General features: G+C 26.4%; 4 protein-coding genes and 1 long non-coding RNA gene across 9 annotated transcripts; 3 read left to right on the top strand and 2 right to left on the bottom strand.

Annotated features, from left to right (window-relative positions):
* The first annotated feature begins 2,553 nt into the window (after window positions 1-2,553).
* LOC117205144 (nicotinate phosphoribosyltransferase) lies at window positions 2,554-8,615 on the top strand. Of its 2 annotated transcripts, XM_033443263.1 has the most exons (11): window positions 2,554-3,135; window positions 3,598-3,768; window positions 3,842-3,968; window positions 4,182-4,393; window positions 5,014-5,132; window positions 5,210-5,403; window positions 6,091-6,276; window positions 7,206-7,431; window positions 7,514-7,834; window positions 7,918-8,046; window positions 8,109-8,615. In XM_033443263.1, the coding sequence occupies exons 1-11, from the start codon at window positions 3,066-3,068 to the stop codon at window positions 8,184-8,186; spliced, it is 1,833 nt and encodes a 610-aa protein (XP_033299154.1). In that variant the 5' UTR covers window positions 2,554-3,065; the 3' UTR covers window positions 8,187-8,615. The 2 variants fall into 2 exon arrangements, with proteins under 2 accessions (XP_033299154.1, XP_033299155.1); XM_033443264.1 differs by lacking the exon at window positions 6,091-6,276 and having other exon boundaries at window positions 2,559-3,135.
* A 743-nt stretch (window positions 8,616-9,358) lies between these two features.
* LOC117205145 (palmitoyltransferase ZDHHC22-like) lies at window positions 9,359-10,956 on the top strand. Of its 2 annotated transcripts, none has more exons than XM_033443265.1 (2): window positions 9,359-9,558; window positions 9,852-10,956. In XM_033443265.1, exon 2 carries the CDS (start codon window positions 9,998-10,000, stop codon window positions 10,805-10,807), a length of 810 nt encoding a protein of 269 aa, XP_033299156.1. In that variant the 5' UTR covers window positions 9,359-9,558; window positions 9,852-9,997; the 3' UTR covers window positions 10,808-10,956. The 2 variants fall into 2 exon arrangements, with proteins under 2 accessions (XP_033299156.1, XP_033299158.1); XM_033443267.1 differs by lacking the exon at window positions 9,359-9,558 and adding an exon at window positions 9,724-9,763.
* Window positions 10,957-11,074: 118 nt separating this feature from the next.
* On the bottom strand, window positions 11,075-12,699 carry LOC117205146 (stromal cell-derived factor 2-like protein 1). Its single transcript, XM_033443268.1, has 4 exons — window positions 12,480-12,699; window positions 11,888-12,083; window positions 11,599-11,823; window positions 11,075-11,525 (listed from the first exon to the last, which is right to left on the bottom strand). The coding sequence occupies exons 1-4, from the start codon at window positions 12,553-12,555 to the stop codon at window positions 11,357-11,359; spliced, it is 666 nt and encodes a 221-aa protein (XP_033299159.1). The 5' UTR covers window positions 12,556-12,699; the 3' UTR covers window positions 11,075-11,356.
* Window positions 12,700-13,331: 632 nt separating this feature from the next.
* On the bottom strand, window positions 13,332-14,278 carry LOC117205147. Its single transcript, XR_004487186.1, has 2 exons — window positions 14,119-14,278; window positions 13,332-13,704 (listed from the first exon to the last, which is right to left on the bottom strand). It is a non-coding gene; the product is annotated as an uncharacterized LOC117205147 (long non-coding RNA).
* A 354-nt stretch (window positions 14,279-14,632) lies between these two features.
* LOC117205143 lies at window positions 14,633-18,337 on the top strand. 3 transcript variants are annotated; one of them, XM_033443260.1, is made up of 6 exons: window positions 14,633-14,714; window positions 14,788-14,931; window positions 15,749-17,107; window positions 17,182-17,416; window positions 17,503-17,705; window positions 17,782-18,336. In XM_033443260.1, the coding sequence occupies exons 2-6, from the start codon at window positions 14,865-14,867 to the stop codon at window positions 18,156-18,158; spliced, it is 2,241 nt and encodes a 746-aa protein (XP_033299151.1). In that variant the 5' UTR covers window positions 14,633-14,714; window positions 14,788-14,864; the 3' UTR covers window positions 18,159-18,336. The 3 variants fall into 3 exon arrangements, with proteins under 3 accessions (XP_033299151.1, XP_033299153.1, XP_033299152.1); XM_033443262.1 differs by having other exon boundaries at window positions 14,633-14,931; window positions 17,533-17,705; window positions 17,782-18,337; XM_033443261.1 differs by lacking the exons at window positions 14,633-14,714; window positions 14,788-14,931 and adding an exon at window positions 14,938-15,580.
* The last annotated feature ends 238 nt before the right edge of the window (window positions 18,338-18,575 follow it).

Genomic DNA, 18,575 nt, shown 5'->3' with positions numbered 1-18,575 from the left:
TTTGTACTGTATATATACATATGTATATGTATATATATAATATGAGATCAGAAGAAGACGTGAATCAGCGTTCAAATTAAATCGTCGTTAACCACTATTCTTTCTACTGCGTATTAATTAGTTAAAAACTAAAAAATCGACGTGGATCCGTTTTCAATTATAAAATGCACTAATCTGTAAGAATAACGAACGAATAAGATTCTTTTTGGTCAATGATCGTCGAGCGTCGAAGAGAAACTCATTTCACTGATTATTGAGATTAACAGATTAACAAAGAACAATTCATGTGAAATGTAAACGCTGATAGAGAGAAATTAATAATTAAAGTCAATAAACTGAAACGTTTACACTGATAAGATGAAACTGAAGTAACGATCATATGACGTATGCAAACTATGTTAGCTCAGTTTAATTAACCGAGTTAAAGAAGTCAAACACTTCAAATATATCTACTTTGGTTTCAATCCAGAGCCGGAATGAACACGTAAAAGTCGAACAGTTCGATAACTTTATAAACTTTATAAGTCAGTCGTTAAGATTTCCTGCTTATTCGAGTCAGCATAAAAGCTCGTGCATAATAAAAGATTAATGTTATAAAAGTATATTTAATATACAGTCGAGACAGACGAAAAATGTTACTTCTTACAGTATACTTCTTCCCGTGATCGTGCCACTGGATACATGTTTTTAGATGTTTTTTAAATAATTACTCAATTCAGTAGAGAACGTATACTTTTGATTAATTTACCAGAACCTTGCGTCAATCTTCTTGGTCGTCTTACGAAAATGTAATTCACGGTATATCACGATTTTGCAAGATTTTAAAGATGTGAAAGGAATTATTGCAATTTATTGAAAGAAAAATTTATTTCCCTCAATAAAACACGCTAAAATAAATTCGTTAAGATAGGATATCTTTATTTGATATTTGTCATAGTGCAAATATTAAAGTTGTTTGGTCGAAATAATATGGATAAGAAACTTGTGACTTGTTCTATAAGTATACACATATACACATATAAGTACATATGCATCTGAAAATCGCGACGGCAACAATGTTGTAACTTGTGGTTAACATCGTAGCGATGGAACTTAAGGCGCAATTAAATTGATAGATACGAAAGGAATCCAAGTTTAAAGTTGCATCATAGTGCACGCGATCGAGGCGTTTGTTCCAAAGTTACACGTTAATTTTCGATGTTTAAAAAAAGTTTGTTATCGAAGAATGAACAGCTGCAATGCTGTATCATTACGGCAAGGTCGTTGTGTACGGACATGTTGCCCCTAACGATAAGTTTGTGTTTAATCGAAAGATGCCTCGATCGCCATAAGTCTCGTGCTATAATTGTACTTTTCGTGGCATGACACCGTTAACCGCGGTTCTATCTTCAAAACAAAGAAATGATACAATACAAATCGAGAAAGACGTACCCAAAATATCTTATCTACGGGAGTGTTGCAATTTGTTTCACAATTTTGTCTGGTCTGGTTAACTGGAGGAGCGTCAGAAATAGCAATTCATTTGACTTACAAATTAATCCTTTATCGAAACAAATTGCATAAAATAATAATCTGTAAATGTTTTCTTTTGAATCGAACAGTATTTGTAAAGTGAATTATGGCCGTGATTAAATCATAAACAGAAATTACTTCTCATTTTTCATTTGTACTTGTCGATATATAGATATCACTGTTAACTGTAATATAATGTAATTTGTAACTTGTAACTATTATATTATATTGCAGATATTATAAATACTTATGTATATGCAAGGCATCCCTGGAATTGTGATACAACCAAAGATCCTCTTTTCCTTATAAAGAAATGAATTGACAATATATAATAAATTTTGTTTTAATGAAGCTGTAGCTAATCAAGAAAATTGATTTGGGACTGTATGCATACTATATCTTAATTTTCACTGAAACTTTATTCTATATTTTATTTTATACAATTTTTATTTATATAATATATATTATATAATTTACGCTATATAACAGATAAACAAACTTTACTCACTTACTTAAATTATAACATACAATAATCATTCTACTATGAACACTTGTAAAATACACATAAAAGTTCTAACTCCTATAATTGTAAAAACTGCACGTCTGCAATAGAATTCTACAATTACGACTTGCAATTTGTAAATTCACTAATGTTATTAGTTGGTTACTTATAGTTCAAGAGGGCACTGCTATCATCATTAAATAGAAACAAATGTTATATTTTTTAATAGCTTTCAATCATACAACTTGGAATCTCTCATGAATTTCATTAAACATTGTATAAAGATATATACACAATTGTATGGATTTATATGTATAGCAATGGGAAATTTAAAAATGTACATAATGAACATATTTGGCTTTTAATAGTAATTTAACATTAAGTTACATCATAGTCGCAGCGTATTTGTACTGACTTCAGTAGTATCGTAGAGCGGTAAGTCAGGCCGTGCAAATACATATGTATATTCAACTTATATTAAACTGATACACATCTAAGATTGCTACTTAACTGTTAATCCATGATCCATGATGATAATTTAGCGGTACATATAAATCAAGTTACATGAAATCATTCACAGATGACAAATTTTATGTTTTCTAAAATAAGATTCGTTCAAAATATTCGATGAATAGGTTGATTGTAATTCACACGATGAAAAGAGGGGATAGAAGAAAAAAAGGGAAAGAATTTAATGATAGCACAGAGAAAATTTATCACTCTTTTTCTGCGCATTTACGTACTAGTACTAAAGTGGCAACCTAATTTCTAGCAGTTTCTTAAGAGGAGCCTTTACTATTGGTGGAAATGGCGGAATAACAAGTCGCGTCGTTCATAACGTCCTTCAAACGTTCCTATCGATTCTGAGAATACGCGGAGCGTATAATACGGAGTTCACCGTCGAAACATGCTAGTTCGTCGGTAACGGTGCTTGACCGTTGTTGTTCAGTGAATGGTGTAACATTCATTATTATCAAGAGAAAAAGCTATCTTACAATTTTTTTTCCTTTCATTAACACCTTCAGTTAAATCACTAAAATTCTTAAGAAAAATGTCAGATAACGAGAATAAATCATGGTGTCATTCACGTCAAAATTGTGTCGTACAACCACTTTTAACAGGTACTTGCCCTCTGTATTTGTTAACAATTGTTAATAATTGCAAAAAACAATGTTAAAAAGAAGTAACCTTAAAACGTGCAGATCTATTTTATCTTATCGTTTACTTAATAGATATATTAAGTCATGATATAACACGTGGTGTTTCAGTGTGTGATACACACGAATAGCGAAAATTCTTCCGCTTGTATTTTCTTTCAGAATTAAAACTCAGTATCTTAATCATAGAACTGTTTCTTTAATTTATGTAATTCCAATTGATAAAAATATTTTTTGTACAGGATTGCTCTGCATATAGTTAATTATTTTGCTAATAAAAAGAAATTGTATTTTAATACAAAAATAACATATTATTTTGTAATGTAATAAATCTCTAATTAAAATTAAAGTTTGTTGTTGCAAATGTCAGAATATTATTTAGATAATATATGAGATAATGTTTGTTTACATCGTTTTGAATTTTAGACTTGTACCAGATTACAATGGCATATGCTTATTGGAAGAGTCAAAAAATGAATGATCATGCTGTATTTGATTTATATTTTCGCAAAAATCCTTTCCAAGGCGAATTCACAATCTTTGCTGGACTAGAAGAATGTATGAAATTTTTAGAAAAATTTCGTTATTCCTCTAGTGGTATGTATCTATTATTTAAATCTCTACATTTAAAGAATCCTTCGAGATTTATAATTAATATTAAATTATACAGACATTAAGTACTTGAAGTCAACAATGCCATCGTCAGTTGATCAAAAGTTTTTTGAATATTTGAAAGATCTGACCCCAAAAGATGTGACAATATATGCTATGGAAGAAGGTTCAGTTGTTTTTCCAAGGTTAGTTAAAAATTTCTTAAAAGTTGCATGTATCATGCAAATAATATTCAGTTATGTTAATCATCATCATCATTATCATCGTTTAGGAAACTTTTTCTTGCTCTTATGACAGCAGTTAGAGTTAATGTTCCAATGCTTATCAACATTACATATTTGATGAAACATCAAATCTTAATAAGTTAAAACCTCAATACAAATTGATATGTTATGCAGAATACCATTACTAAGAGTAGAAGGTCCATTAATAATGGTACAACTTTTGGAAACAACACTGTTGACATTAGTTAACTATGCAAGTTTAATGGCAACTAATGCAGCTAGATATCGTATGGTTGCTGGGAAAAATATAACATTGCTAGAATTTGGTCTTCGAAGAGCTCAGGGTCCTGATGGTGGTTTAAGTGCCTCTAAATATAGCTATATTGGTAAATATTTCTTATATATTTATTTCCTTTTATTTTATTTTAAAATCTCAATGTAGTACTCAGTTAAGTTCATTTCTTTTCAAATCATAAAACATTATATTTAAACTATTCAACATATCACATTATTACATTATTTTATTACATTACATTTTACTTTACATTATTTTATATATTTTACATTACATTTTATTACATTATTTATTGCATACAGTAAGAATATTCATATACATATATAAATGTATATTATTTCTTCTTAACATCATTTGCTTTATAATTTCTTGAGTAACAATCAACAAACAGCATCATTCTTTAACAATTTGTACCATATTGGTGATAGATAATAATTTAAAATAAGTTAAATATATTTTTATATACATAGCTGTTTCACGTTTTATGAAAAATTCATATCTAGAACAAAATTAAATTGAACGAAACAATGAATGGTATTAAATACAAGTTCCTTCCCTTGTTTTCTGAATTAATTATAATGAACAAATATTTAAGATGTGCCTATTTCTTTTTTTTTTTTAATGTATTAGCGATAACATATATTATTCTGAAGATATATTTTAACCAATATCTCCCTCTACCTTCTTCTAAAAAAAATTAATATTTTCCAGGTGGTTTTGATGGTACAAGTAATGTTTTAGCAGGAAAACTTTATAATATTCCTGTAAGTGGAACACATGCACATTCATATATCACATCTTTCACTGGCATTGATGATTTGCAAGAAAAGGTTCGCTCATATTATTTATTAATTAACTTTCTTAAATGAAATTGTATTTCATTTTAATGTGTTATATATTTTTTCAGACTTTGGCACATAAAGGAACAGGACAAGTTTATGACCTTTTAGAATTGGCTTACAAACATCGGAATTCTATTGCAGCTGATGTAGGAACATTAGTTTCTGAAGCTTCTAGTGGAGAATTAGCAGCTTTAATTAGTTATGCCATTGCTTACCCTCAACGATTTGTTGCTCTTGTAGATACATATGATGTGAAAAGGTATAATATTTTGCTTACTTGATCTATATCTTTTTTATTTCACCTTCTTCTTAACTCTTTTGAACTCTTGTTTTGCATATTTGATATATAGAAATGAATATATATATTTTCTTAATACTTGTATGCATATTTGATTATTTGCATGTATGTATACATTCGGAATATTATCTAAATGTACAATGCCATGTTTCTATGTTAGCTGTATTAATATGTTCAATAATATTCTCTACCCTTTATTAATTTATTTATAGGACCTTCTGCTAATTGCAAGCTTATAGTACCTAATTTAAATATTAATTTTCGTGCTGTTTTTAATATGCATAAATATAAAGTAGTGAAAAGAATAGATAACTAAAAATATTTAGCAAAAGTATCTATACTTAAATTTAAGTATATAAATATCTATTACTTATATGGTTTTATATGAGTAGTTCTAAAATAATACTATAAACTCTTTAAAATTGTTTTATAAAGATTAAAGATAATAAATTCTATAAAATATTCTGGGAAAAGAGAAACAAAAAATGTACTAGAAAGATATTCGAGATATTTTGTGACTAATTTTACTTTTAACTAAAAGTACATTTAATTGGGTTTGATATGTGTATTAGTACACTAATTAATAATTCACAAAGCAGGCATGATGAAACATATACACACTGTAGCTTAACAGGAGTGTGTTTATAGCATCGAATCCTCGGCCAAGAGACAGGCATGTATAGCCAGCCTAAATGTAAAGAATAAACATCTAACAAATGGGTCCAATACACATGCCCAAAATGGTGTCAGAAACAATCCAATTATATCAGAATCGGCTTCTCATGACAAGAATGGCTTATTAAGTCAAGGCGAATTGGGTGAGCTCTATGTGAGGTACGATATTGTCTCCTTGTCTGCTTTGCAGGATAAATCATCATATTTTTCATTTAGCAAACATAATTAATCAATTATTTTCATGAATAATAAGTATAAATTATTAAAATTTAATTTGATGTTTATTTAATATTTATTTTGTTAGATTTTATCTTAATAACTTTAAATTAAAACTATGTAATGCACTCAATCATATTTCAAATGCAATATTATTCTATTTAATTCAATTTAATTGATTTATAAGAAAAATCGAAATTCTGTAAAGCGGGCAAATTTATAAATCGTTGCTTGTTTCTTTTCGTAAAACAGTAATAAAGGATCTGCAAAATTGTATGTTATTTTGTACAAAATTTTGTAAATCTTATACTACATATGACCTTATATAGTACCCTTCCCAATTCAGCCATGTAAAAAAATAACAATTAACTGTTTGAATTGTATTAATAATAAAATGATGTTAACTAAAAATCATGAAAAACATACAATGATAAAAAGAGAATATGCTAATAAAATGAAAGAATTGCTTTACTAACACAAAATTTTCTCCTGTTGTATCATAATTAGCATAATCTTAAAATTGATAGCTTGCATGTAATTTAATAATTCATATTTTATTCACATTTCCTATTACAACTCATATAAAACCATTAAAAAGTCATGCATTTCATTTAATTAATAATAGTACATATTATATACTTTACAGTATTAATAGTAGTAGATTTTAATATTATTTAAAGAATCTATAATATGTATATATTTTTCATAAAATACAAAATAATTGTGTACTTACATTATGTTTCAGACTCCATAATGCTATATAATACCATTCATAATACCATATAGATGCATGTATAATTGATAATGTCTTTCGTGTACTTTTACATTTATACAATTTATATGTGTAATATATAAGTAAATTTTTTACTCAGGAGTGGTCTTCTAAATTTTTGTGCAGTGGCACTAGCTTTAAATGACTTGGGTTATAAAGCAGTTGGTATAAGAATTGATAGCGGTGATTTGGCGTATTTAAGTAATACAGCAAGAAATATTTTCGAAAGAATTGCCATCAAATACAATATACCTTGGTTTGCAAAATTAACAATCTGTGCGTCAAATGATATTAACGAGGAGACTATTCTGAGTTTAAATGAGCAGGTAAATAAATATACATGAAAGAAATCTCAACTTTATTTTGCAACATATTTTTCTGCTTCTTATAAAGGATGTTCTTTTATAGAATCATAAGATCGATTGTTTTGGAATTGGGACACATTTGGTAACATGTCAAAGGCAACCAGCATTAGGTTGCGTTTATAAAATGGTTGAAATTAATGGCCAACCTAGAATTAAACTCAGTCAGGAAGTTGGTAAAGTAACAATACCAGGAAAGAAAGATGCATTCAGATTATACGGAGCGGATGGATATGCTTTGATCGATCTGTTACAAAGATCAACAGAAGAAGTTCCACAAGTAAAACATAAAGTTCTTTGTAGGCATCCTTTCCAAGAATCAAAAAGAGCTTATGTTATTCCATCGCGAGTGGAATCATTGCATAAGGTAAATTGAACAAGTATCAACGTTTATAAGCACGATTTTATAATATTTTTATAGATTTACAATACTTTTTTACAAACATTTAGGTATACTGGAAAAATGGTAAATTATGCCAACCTTTGCCTACATTACAAGAAATACGAAATAGAGTTCAAGAGTCATTAAAAACACTCAGAAATGATCACAAAAGAAATTTAAATCCTACACCATATAAAGTAAGTTTCAATAAATGTTTACATTTACATGATATTTTTCTAAAATAATTGAATTTATACAGGTGGCTGTTAGTGATGATTTATATAATTTCATACATGATTTGTGGTTACAAAATGCACCCATTGGTGAACTTTCGTGATTTGTAAATATCATTAAATAATATCATTATCAAAAAACAATGAATGAAGACCACATACTTACTGAAATGGTCTACCAACACATCAAGTTGGAGGTTCAGGTTCTAGTTGTACAAGCATTTTACTATAGTAGTATATTTTGATAACTTATAAAAATCATAATATGTTCATATTATGTTCTACAAGTACAAGATAAATTTTCTTTAGGAAACAGAATTTTAGATTACATAATAAAATAGATAATAGTGTAGAACTATACACTCTAAGCTACTTTTGACGTTTAAGATGATACGAAACGGGTGGACTTGAATTAACAATGCACAATTTATAAAGTATTTTACATGTAAACAAAGAAGATTGAATGTATTGTATATAAGAGAACAAAAATTATAAAATCGGTAATGTAAATTAAATGTAAATAATCGTCGATATTTTTAAAATTTCTTTTTATATGTTAGTACCGTTTTCTATATTTTCCAGTTAAAAAAGTTGCATCTTTTTAGTGAAAATAAAAGAAAGTGAAAAATAATTTTGTAAAAAAATGACATACATTTAATGTGCTTATTTAATACTATATATATGTTTATAAACATAACATACAAATTCAAAGTTCGATTTCTCATTACAAAAAATGTACAAAGTTTGAGCATAATAAAAAATAAATGTATAAATATGTATAAAAAAATCAGTGAAGAGAAATCTATTTAGTACTTGATATATTCAAAAAGAATATATTTAATTGCTAAATGTATCTTGAAATTTATTAAATTTTTATTTTTGAAATTACCCATCTATTTAAAAATATGCATAATTTAAGCTTATTTTTATACTACTTGATTGTATTCAAAAGTATCCTCAAAAACTTGTATAATTAGTAAAATGAAGAGTTAAATTTTTAGACAAAAATTTTATTATTTTATTTATTAAATCTACTATTTTTTCACATTTAATGTATGCATATATATCAATAAAAATAATTGTTTTTATACAACAAACTTGTTTATTAATATTCTCCTAGATATCAATATTAGTGCTTAGTCAAAATGCATTTTTATGTATAAACAACTGACAGAATAACTTTCCTCTCATATTTTATTCCAATTATAATGTTAAAAACTCAATTAAGAACTTCGTAATTTCGATTAATGATTTCTACATACTTTATATGCTTCGTATTTTTGGAGTATTGGCAGAGAAGAAATTTCCTCTCTGGTATTAGTTTCTGCAGTCTTACAAGTTAAAACATAGTTACCAAATAATTATGTTCTATGAATATCTGAATATGTAGAAAAAATAAAAGAACTGAATACCACTAACATTATATATATATATATATATATTATTGTAATAACAACGTTTCTTTATTAAAAGAAGGTAATCCTTTTTATTAAAATATTTGCAATTATATTGAAGGGGTTATAGCCAGTAACAATTGACTTATAACCTACCATTGAATATATATTTTAATATATATTTTGAATTCATTGTGGATATTTGTTTTCTAAAAAATAAATTAATCAATGTTTCGAATTTTGTGATCAAACATTTTTCTCTTAGTCTATACAGTAACTATTAAAAGGTTATAGAAATAAAAGTCAAAGTTTTATTGTATTATTAAGGTATAAAAAGCAGATAGAAAAATTTGTGTAATATCTTTCCTTTTGCAGGAAAAGACAAAATATACTCGTACTAAAATTATAGTGGATTAACATAAAAATAATAAGGAAGAATGTGAAGGAGACAACAATTTCAAATTCATTATATTTCATTCAAATTTTTGCTATATAAATAACATTAAAAAGAATTAGAAAATATGAAAGCATTCCCACAAATTATTGTAAAAATTTGTCCATTTATTGCATTAATATATAGTATAGCTGTTATCACTCTAACAACGTATATTAATGAAAAGCTTACTCCAGTTTTCATCTTTTTTTGTGTTCAAGTATATCTGAATTGGTATTCGGTATATACTATAAGTCATAACGCAACAATTATGGAAGTTAAAACTATGGGAAAGAAGTTATTAATATATAATGAGGCAGAAGATAATGTTGAATATAAATATTGGTATTGCGAAAAATGTATTAATTATACATGCAAACCAACACAGCATTGTGTTTTTTGTAGGAAGTGCTTCCATTTTCGTGATCATCATTGTTTTTTCTTGGGTGCCTGTATATTAAGACAAAATATAGGTAATTTTATTCTATTTTGTTTTTATACATCTCTAACGTGTATATATTCATTGTGTACTCTTGGGCCATACTTATATGACAATATTAATCGTGTAGTAAGAACAGATACGGATTCCTTCAATATATTTTTGAATTTCTGTTTTCCTATTGCTCTTGTTAGATTATTGCATTCTAGAGAAAATACTTACATACTACTTGTAACAATGTTTGACATATTAGTCTCTATCTTGTGTATTTGTTTGGTATATGCAACATGGAAATTGCATAGTTGTATGTCAGGTAAACAGCGGTATGCAAATATATCAGGAAAACAAACTTTAAGAGAAATTTTTGGAAATTATGGCCTTTCAAATATTATTTTCCCATATAATGGTCTTATAGGGACTAGAGACCTTAATGGAAAATATGAATTAAAGCAAATATAATGTAAAATGGAAACACTTATTACAACAACTAATTATTAAAATATGTTTATACATTTTTTTATGAATGTGTATACATACAATGAAATACACGTTTCTTATTTACTGTAAATTGTATTATATTGTAATAAATATCACATCTATTTAATACATTTATACATCTGCACAAATCATACTGCACTCTTCATATAAATTTTCATAAATACAGTATCATGAAATAATTTTTTGTTATTACATTCACACATACAATAAAGATCATAACAAAAGCAATCAGAATTATTCATTTTATTTGGCTGTTGTCTAGATCATAAAAATAGGTAACAGTAATTTTTTGGCAATATACAATTTTTTTTGAAAATTATTAATGGAATTACCTTCTTATATATTATATAAGATCATATAAATTATTTTTATACTATTAAGAAGAATCTTTCTCTATAGAGATGTAGAGTAATCAGATACTGATCTTTTTACATAATTTCAGTTTATATAGAATTATTTTTTATAAGACTATTGCCATAAAAAATTTTGTATCTAACTAAAGAATTTGCTTTATAATTCTGTATGTGTATGGTGTTGAGCTTTAAAGTCATTAGGGTGAATAAATACTCCTTCTGTTGTTACCCATTCAACATGAGGAGACCTAGCAGAATATTCACCCACTACTTCAGTCTGACCAGTAATAGGGTTACCATAAACTCTTCCACTTACTGCTAAGTATCTATAGAATAAAATATTTTTAATATTTCAAAAATTCTTTCTTATATATAGCCATAAAAATATGGAAAACTTACGTATCTGTATCTACATGATTTAACATAACAGGTTCATCTCTCTTCCAAAATTCAATCTGACATACTAAAAGCCAATTATCGCCATTGTCACCTTCTCCCTTGTTGTCACCATAAGCAGATATTTCTTGTTTACCACTAAGTGGTGAACTAACACGATGTGAATGAAGATTCTTTTTTGTTGCTATATGTTCTAGTCTTATAATATCTCCACATTTGATCGGCGTTCTATCAAAAATTGTTGTAATTATTGTTAAAAGATAAATGATATATTACCACCTTAGATTCTTACCCTCTAGTACACTGTTTCTTTGTTCCTGCTTTTACAAGCCAATAAGAATTTCCATCTTCTTTTGCTGAAGTTCCTGTTACTGATTGTTGACCACTTCCACTTCCATACTTTATGTCATGAGAATGTAATCTTACTTTATAATCCACATTCATTAATTTTAAAGTAGAACCACATGTCACATGTTGTGTTCCTTTAGCTGTATATATACATATTCTTTTATTTATAAATTTTACAATAACTTTTCTTAAGAACAATGTGCAATTAAATCACATAAATACTTTGTGTGTAATATAATACAATTGTATGTAATACATTAAAATGAATAATATTTACAAAGACGCTTAGTTATAAAATTTGTATTAATATAAAAAAGAAAACAAAAGAAAATAGGTTAGCAGAAAGAAATATCAATGAATTTAATAAACTATTCTATAATAATAATATAATTTAGAATAATAAATCTAAAAAATTTTTCAAAGTGTAAGATATACTAATTTATTAACTTTATTTAAAATATTGGTAATATTTTAAAATATATGTTACTGTACTTGATTTTGACGTTTCAAAGAAAGCACAATAAATATTAATATACCTTTTACAGAACTTGTCCAGAGTATAACTATCACGAATGAAATTACAAATGAGAAATAAATGAAATTTTCTTTCATTTTTAAAATAATAATAAAGTGCTCAATCTGCAAAGAAATAGATACCGAAAGTTCAATACACGCGTGTACATCTATGTTCGTGTTAACTTCCTATTGGTGTATGCTTAGACCATAAGGGTGTATGTAATGTGGCTAACGCAGTGGTTCTCAATCTTTTTACAACCGTAAGTTACATATTTATAATTTATTAAATACTGACACAGATGGAATATTGTCTATGAAAAAAAATATATACTCGAAAATTATTAAAAAATAAAGAAAGAAAAACAATATACAATATGCAAAAAAAGAGGGAAAACTGTAGTGCAAAAAAATAATTTTAGAAATAAATGTACTTTAAAATTACTTTATATTCATGTTTATTATGCAAATATTTTATAAAACAATACTTTCTATTCTTATTTTAAAGAATAGTAAAATTACTGGATAGTTCATAAATCTATGTAAAATAATTCATGTGGAAAACATCTGTATTGTGCTAAAAATGCAACATCTTTGGAATTACGTTTTCATATTGGAATAACTTTTTACTAAAATTAATCATCTTTTATAAAATTGCATTTGAGAAAATGCAATAAATTGCAATTTAATATACAAATTTGAAAGCTAACTATTTTGTTACATACAGATCTTTCAATAATAGCACAATATTACTTCTTTTTATATAATAAAACGTCTTAATTATATTCCCTTAATTGGTATATATATATACATATACATATATCCCAATATCATATAACATTTAGCGTGAAAAATATTTTGTAAAAGTCATACAATTAATGCACAATGTCTATATTTGATTATAGAATGTTAGGAATGAAGTGCCATGAGCAGACATTCAAATCCGCTTTCTTATTTAAATAATTCTTATTTAATTGTACAAATGTATCAAGGAACTGTCCAAGCATTCTCAAAATACATTGTGTATTGTGGTTTAATGATCAATAATGAACACATGCCAATTAATACTCAACAACTTTTGGACGGGTTTTAACATAAACATATGCTGCTATTACAACAAATATTGCAGCAATGGTTGGTAACACAACAGTAAAAACACGCTGCTTGTTCTCTAGAAATTCCTTTTTCCTTTCTTTCTTCTGTTTATTTGTTTCTTTTGTCTTTCCTTTCAATTGACGCATCTTCTTGCTGTAAATAAAATATACATTAATGACATTTAGTAATGAAATAAATTCACCGTCTCTTTTGTAAATAAATCGATAATGAACTATAAATCTAGAAGAATATTAATTAGAGAGGTGCACAAATATTCTTAAATAATTGCTAATGAAAATTAATGTATGTAACTTTTTATGACTTAATTCAAAATCTTGAAAGTGTTACTAATCACAAATGTCAATTTTTACGAATGGTATGTTTATTATTTGAGTCCTACTATCGAGTTTATTTCTCAAAGTATGAAATAACAAAGTAAACTAAATAGATTTCTGTTGCATATGTTTATGACAATTTTAAATGCTATTAACGTGCACTTCATAATAAACGAAAATAGTAAACTTGTACACTCTACTACGAATGGATAAACATACAAATTTTAAATACCTTTAATAATTAAAATAATAAAATATTTAAAAACTTCAAAAGCTCGTTTTAGTATTCTCAAGCAATCGAGAAAAGCAGATTTGCGTACATGACACGTAATAAAATAATGCTACCCTACCAATCGCAATTCCTGTCACTTCCGTATAGAGGTACTCAATCGAACTACGTTAATCAGTATAATTGATTCAAACCATACAACCTTATGCAACATATCTTTAATATACTCTTTCAATACATAAATACATCAAATCAAAAATATTTTATTAAAGAAAAGTTTTAAATGGTAATCTACGTATGAAAAATTTGTTTTTATATAGAACTATTCAAAACTTGTTAGAAAGAATTTAATCCTTAACTTATATTAAATATGGCTACCACGTATAAAAGTAAAGAGTTGCTCATGACACTGTAACTATTATAAATTAATATGTTTTAAGCGCTAAGTTGATTTCTAAAATGGTTACTTTTGCTTAATTTTACTGCACAAACGGACAGTTGGTATTTCTTACATAAGTATAAAAGACACTAGAAATAAAACTTAGTAGGTTAGGGGATTCCAACAATATTGTATTATCACTAGTATACTATCTAATCTGGTATGATTCATTATATATGATTAAGATATAGATTTCTGCTATAAAGGAAAATAAATTGTTACTTCCTCTGCAGTTATCAAATGTGCAATATTAGAATGTGACGTAAAATACTGATATAAAATTTTAATAAGTGCATATATAGTATTTTAAATGGCTTTATTAAGAAATAACATTGAGATTTCTGGGATTGAAGAAGAAATGATTAAACTTATACAAGGTATATAAAATATTCGTCTTACATTTTTAAAATGTTTATCTGATGGAATAATTTATACATGTGTAACATCATATCTAACCATATTAATTAGCCATTTTTCGGAACTGACTTTATGGAATGAGTGCCTAGTGTTGAGTACGTATGTAGAATAAACAAATAATTCGGATATTTATATTCTATTCACACCCAATAATGTACAAAGATATTCGAGATTTTTTAGAAATATACCTCTCGCGAGAACTGATCAGATAAGGTTATATTATAGTTATCTCTTTCCCTATAATACTATTCTATCCTTTTTTGTTTACATTATCTAGAGGGCATCTCGCGCATTTATCAGCTACACCTGTCGTTAGTGTTCTTTATAACTTCTTTTTTTTCATAATTCTAACAGGTATAATTTATGAAAATGTACAAAAATTCTTAAATGTAATGTAAAATCTAAGACTAATAATTGTATGTAGTTCATATATTATATTATTACAACATATATTACTAATGAATATAATAAATATATACCTTTTAAGATTTTTAGAACATTCCATAATTATTCAGATAAAAAATATAAAACTCTCATAAATAATGGTTCCTGTATACTATACATTTCATTACAATAATAATAAAGAAGTACTGTATAAGTGCGAATTGTGTATGTGTCCTTTGCCTTCTCTAAGTCATGTTTTGTCACATGTCAATGGAGAAAAAAACATTAGAAAGTCATAGCATGAATAAATACAATTATAAAATTATAAACAATGTCAATATTAGTAATGAAAAGAAAGAATTAGATTTTGATGAACACAATATATGTTTTCAGATACAACAAAGTTAAAAAAAAAACAACCAAATCTAAAGACTAGGAATTGCAAAATTTGTGCTTCAATATCATGTAACAAGAATTGCTCAAAAATGGTACAACAAGAACTGTTAAACAAGGGAGTTATGATACTTGAATCTGATAGCTTTATATGTATAATATGTAATCGTAAAATTGAATCAATTCATAATATTGTTTCACATGTCAAAGGAATGACTCATAAGAATAAATTGAAAAGTCAAAATATTGATCAATCAAGTGCTTGTAATGTTGTTGCATTAACAACAAAAATAACTAAACTATCTATTAGTAATAGCATTCACTCTAAATTAAATAGTTTTGATAATGGTTCTATTATAACAGATATAGTGAGAGCACAAATCACAGATTTTTTATGTAAATCACCCTTTGACAAACAGACACCAAAAGAATGCAAATCAAAAAAGAAATCTGTAACAGAACGTCTGAATCAAATGTACATTGAAAAATATTTAGAAATTGAAGAAAAAATGTATAATGTTCAACAAAAACTAGAAAGTATTAAAATAAATTTGGAATTAATTATGCCATATGATAGAACATATCTCTATTGTTTAGCTTGCAATGAGAAAGTTTCAAAAGAATTATATTTGGTATATGAACATATATGTCTCCAAAGACATAGGACGCAAGTTAATCAAGTTAAAGAAGATATAAACTTTTATGAACTATCAAGGCAATACATAAAGAAACTATCAAACTCTTCATTAAAGTGTTATGCTTGTGAAAATCCTATTAGTGATAATAGAGCCAGTATTAATTTACATATACAAAGCAGTATACATAAAAAAAAATATAAAGAATCAGCCAAAGTTATAGATGCCATTTTTGATTCTATATCACAAGATATTAAGAATTTGTGGTATAATATTCAGAGATTTTGTTGTGTTTTATGTCAAAAGAATTTTGAATTTAAATTAGAATTTATAATGCATATTAATACAAAACACAGTAAAATTTTGAGTGATCAAATATTCGACTTTTGTATTCCATGTACTACATTATGGTTAAGTCAGAAAGACTCTTATACAGAACACTGTAATGATATATTGCATAAATATTTATTAAAAAGTCAAGATTTTATGATTGAGGATTTTCCTGATGATATGAAACAAATGTTAACACAAATTGACGAGATTTCTGATATTTTATTCCAACAAACACAAGTTTTATTGAACGACAATATATCACAGGAAGTGAAACAATCTTTAGAAAATAGCGTGAGATTATATTTCCCAACTGTTAAAGGGTTTATATTTGGTTCAAGAGTTAATGGACTTGGATTTCCAAATAGTGACATAGACATATATCTTGATTGCGGTAAGTATGTATTTTAAGAGTATAAAGAATTTATTAAATTTGAAGTATCATTTATTATATTGCTATATACATAGAAAATACATACGGTCAGGATACTTTACATGACAATCAGGACAATGACACTTTAGCACAAACGCATTTTATGTTGATTAAAAAAATTTTACAAGAACAAAAAGGAGAATGGGAAATAAAAAAAATAGTGGAAAAAGCAAAAGTTCCTATAATAAAATTAATATACAAACGAAATGGTTTACATTGTGATGTTTCTACCACAAACGGTCTTTCTGTTGAGAATTCTAAACTAATAAGGTAATGTGTTTCACTTTTTATTAATTTAATACATAAATAGATCAGCATGTTTATTCAATGTTATGTATATATTAAATAATTTTCAGGTCTTTCAATGATGCATATTTACCCTGTAGGAAACTAATATTGGTTATAAAAAAATGGTTCTCCTACATTAACTTACCTGAAAAACATGGCTTAACGAGTTATGCTCTTGCTTGGCTTGTTATATTCTACTTACAAAGAAAATCTTATTTAGAAAGTGTTGCAGAATTAATACAAGAGAAAAATAAATCTCAACTCATATGTGGTAAAATATATCATTGCCAACAAAATAAATCTTGTTTTTGTTACTTATAGTTACTTGATTTGAAATTTTATTTCAGGATGGGAAACTGGTGTTGCACAACCAAAAAATAATAATAAATCTGAACAGTCAATTCCAACATTGTTAATGGGTTTTTTTCAATTTTATACAAATTTTGATTATCAGCATTACATTATTTGTCCACTTATGGGTCAACCTATAGCTAAACAAGCTTTTGTGGAGACAAACATGCTGCCTGAAGAAATGAAACATTACACCAAACATCTGAGAACCTCAAAAAATCCTGAATATTTCCGTATTGATTCTCCATTGTGTGTACAAGATCCTTTTGAATTATCTTATAATTTAACAAAGGCCGTGACGAGTATTACCTTAAGGTATTTCAAGCAATATTGCCAAGAAAGTTTATGTATATTACATTCTTCGACAAAGTAATTTTATCTATATCAACTACTATTAATTTTACGATTGACATAATTTTTATACTACCTCTATCGACAAATAGAAATAGTCGATAAAACAATATTCAGGAAATTTAATGCAAGACATTAATATATTTTTTTATAATTTTATTAATATATAGTATATTTTTGTATATAATTCTATAATTAGTGTATGTTTCATATAATGATCATATATATATATATATATATATATATATATATATATATATATATATATATATATATATATATATATATATATATATATATATATATATATATATTATCATTTTTAAAGTGCTACAACTATTAACAATCTTTCAAGGAACCTAATATTTTGATACTTTCTTTAATTATGTCATATTGTGCTACCAATTGTTATTTTTCTTATGACATTGTATGCTCAAAA

The sequence above is a fragment of the Bombus bifarius genome, unplaced genomic scaffold (assembly GCF_011952205.1).
Source record: "Bombus bifarius isolate JDL3187 unplaced genomic scaffold, Bbif_JDL3187 scf7180000007987, whole genome shotgun sequence".
Classification (NCBI taxonomy): Eukaryota; Metazoa; Arthropoda; class Insecta; order Hymenoptera; family Apidae; genus Bombus; species Bombus bifarius.
The sequence above is the reverse complement of the archived record's forward strand: the minus strand, read 5'-3'. Positions and strand labels throughout refer to the sequence as shown.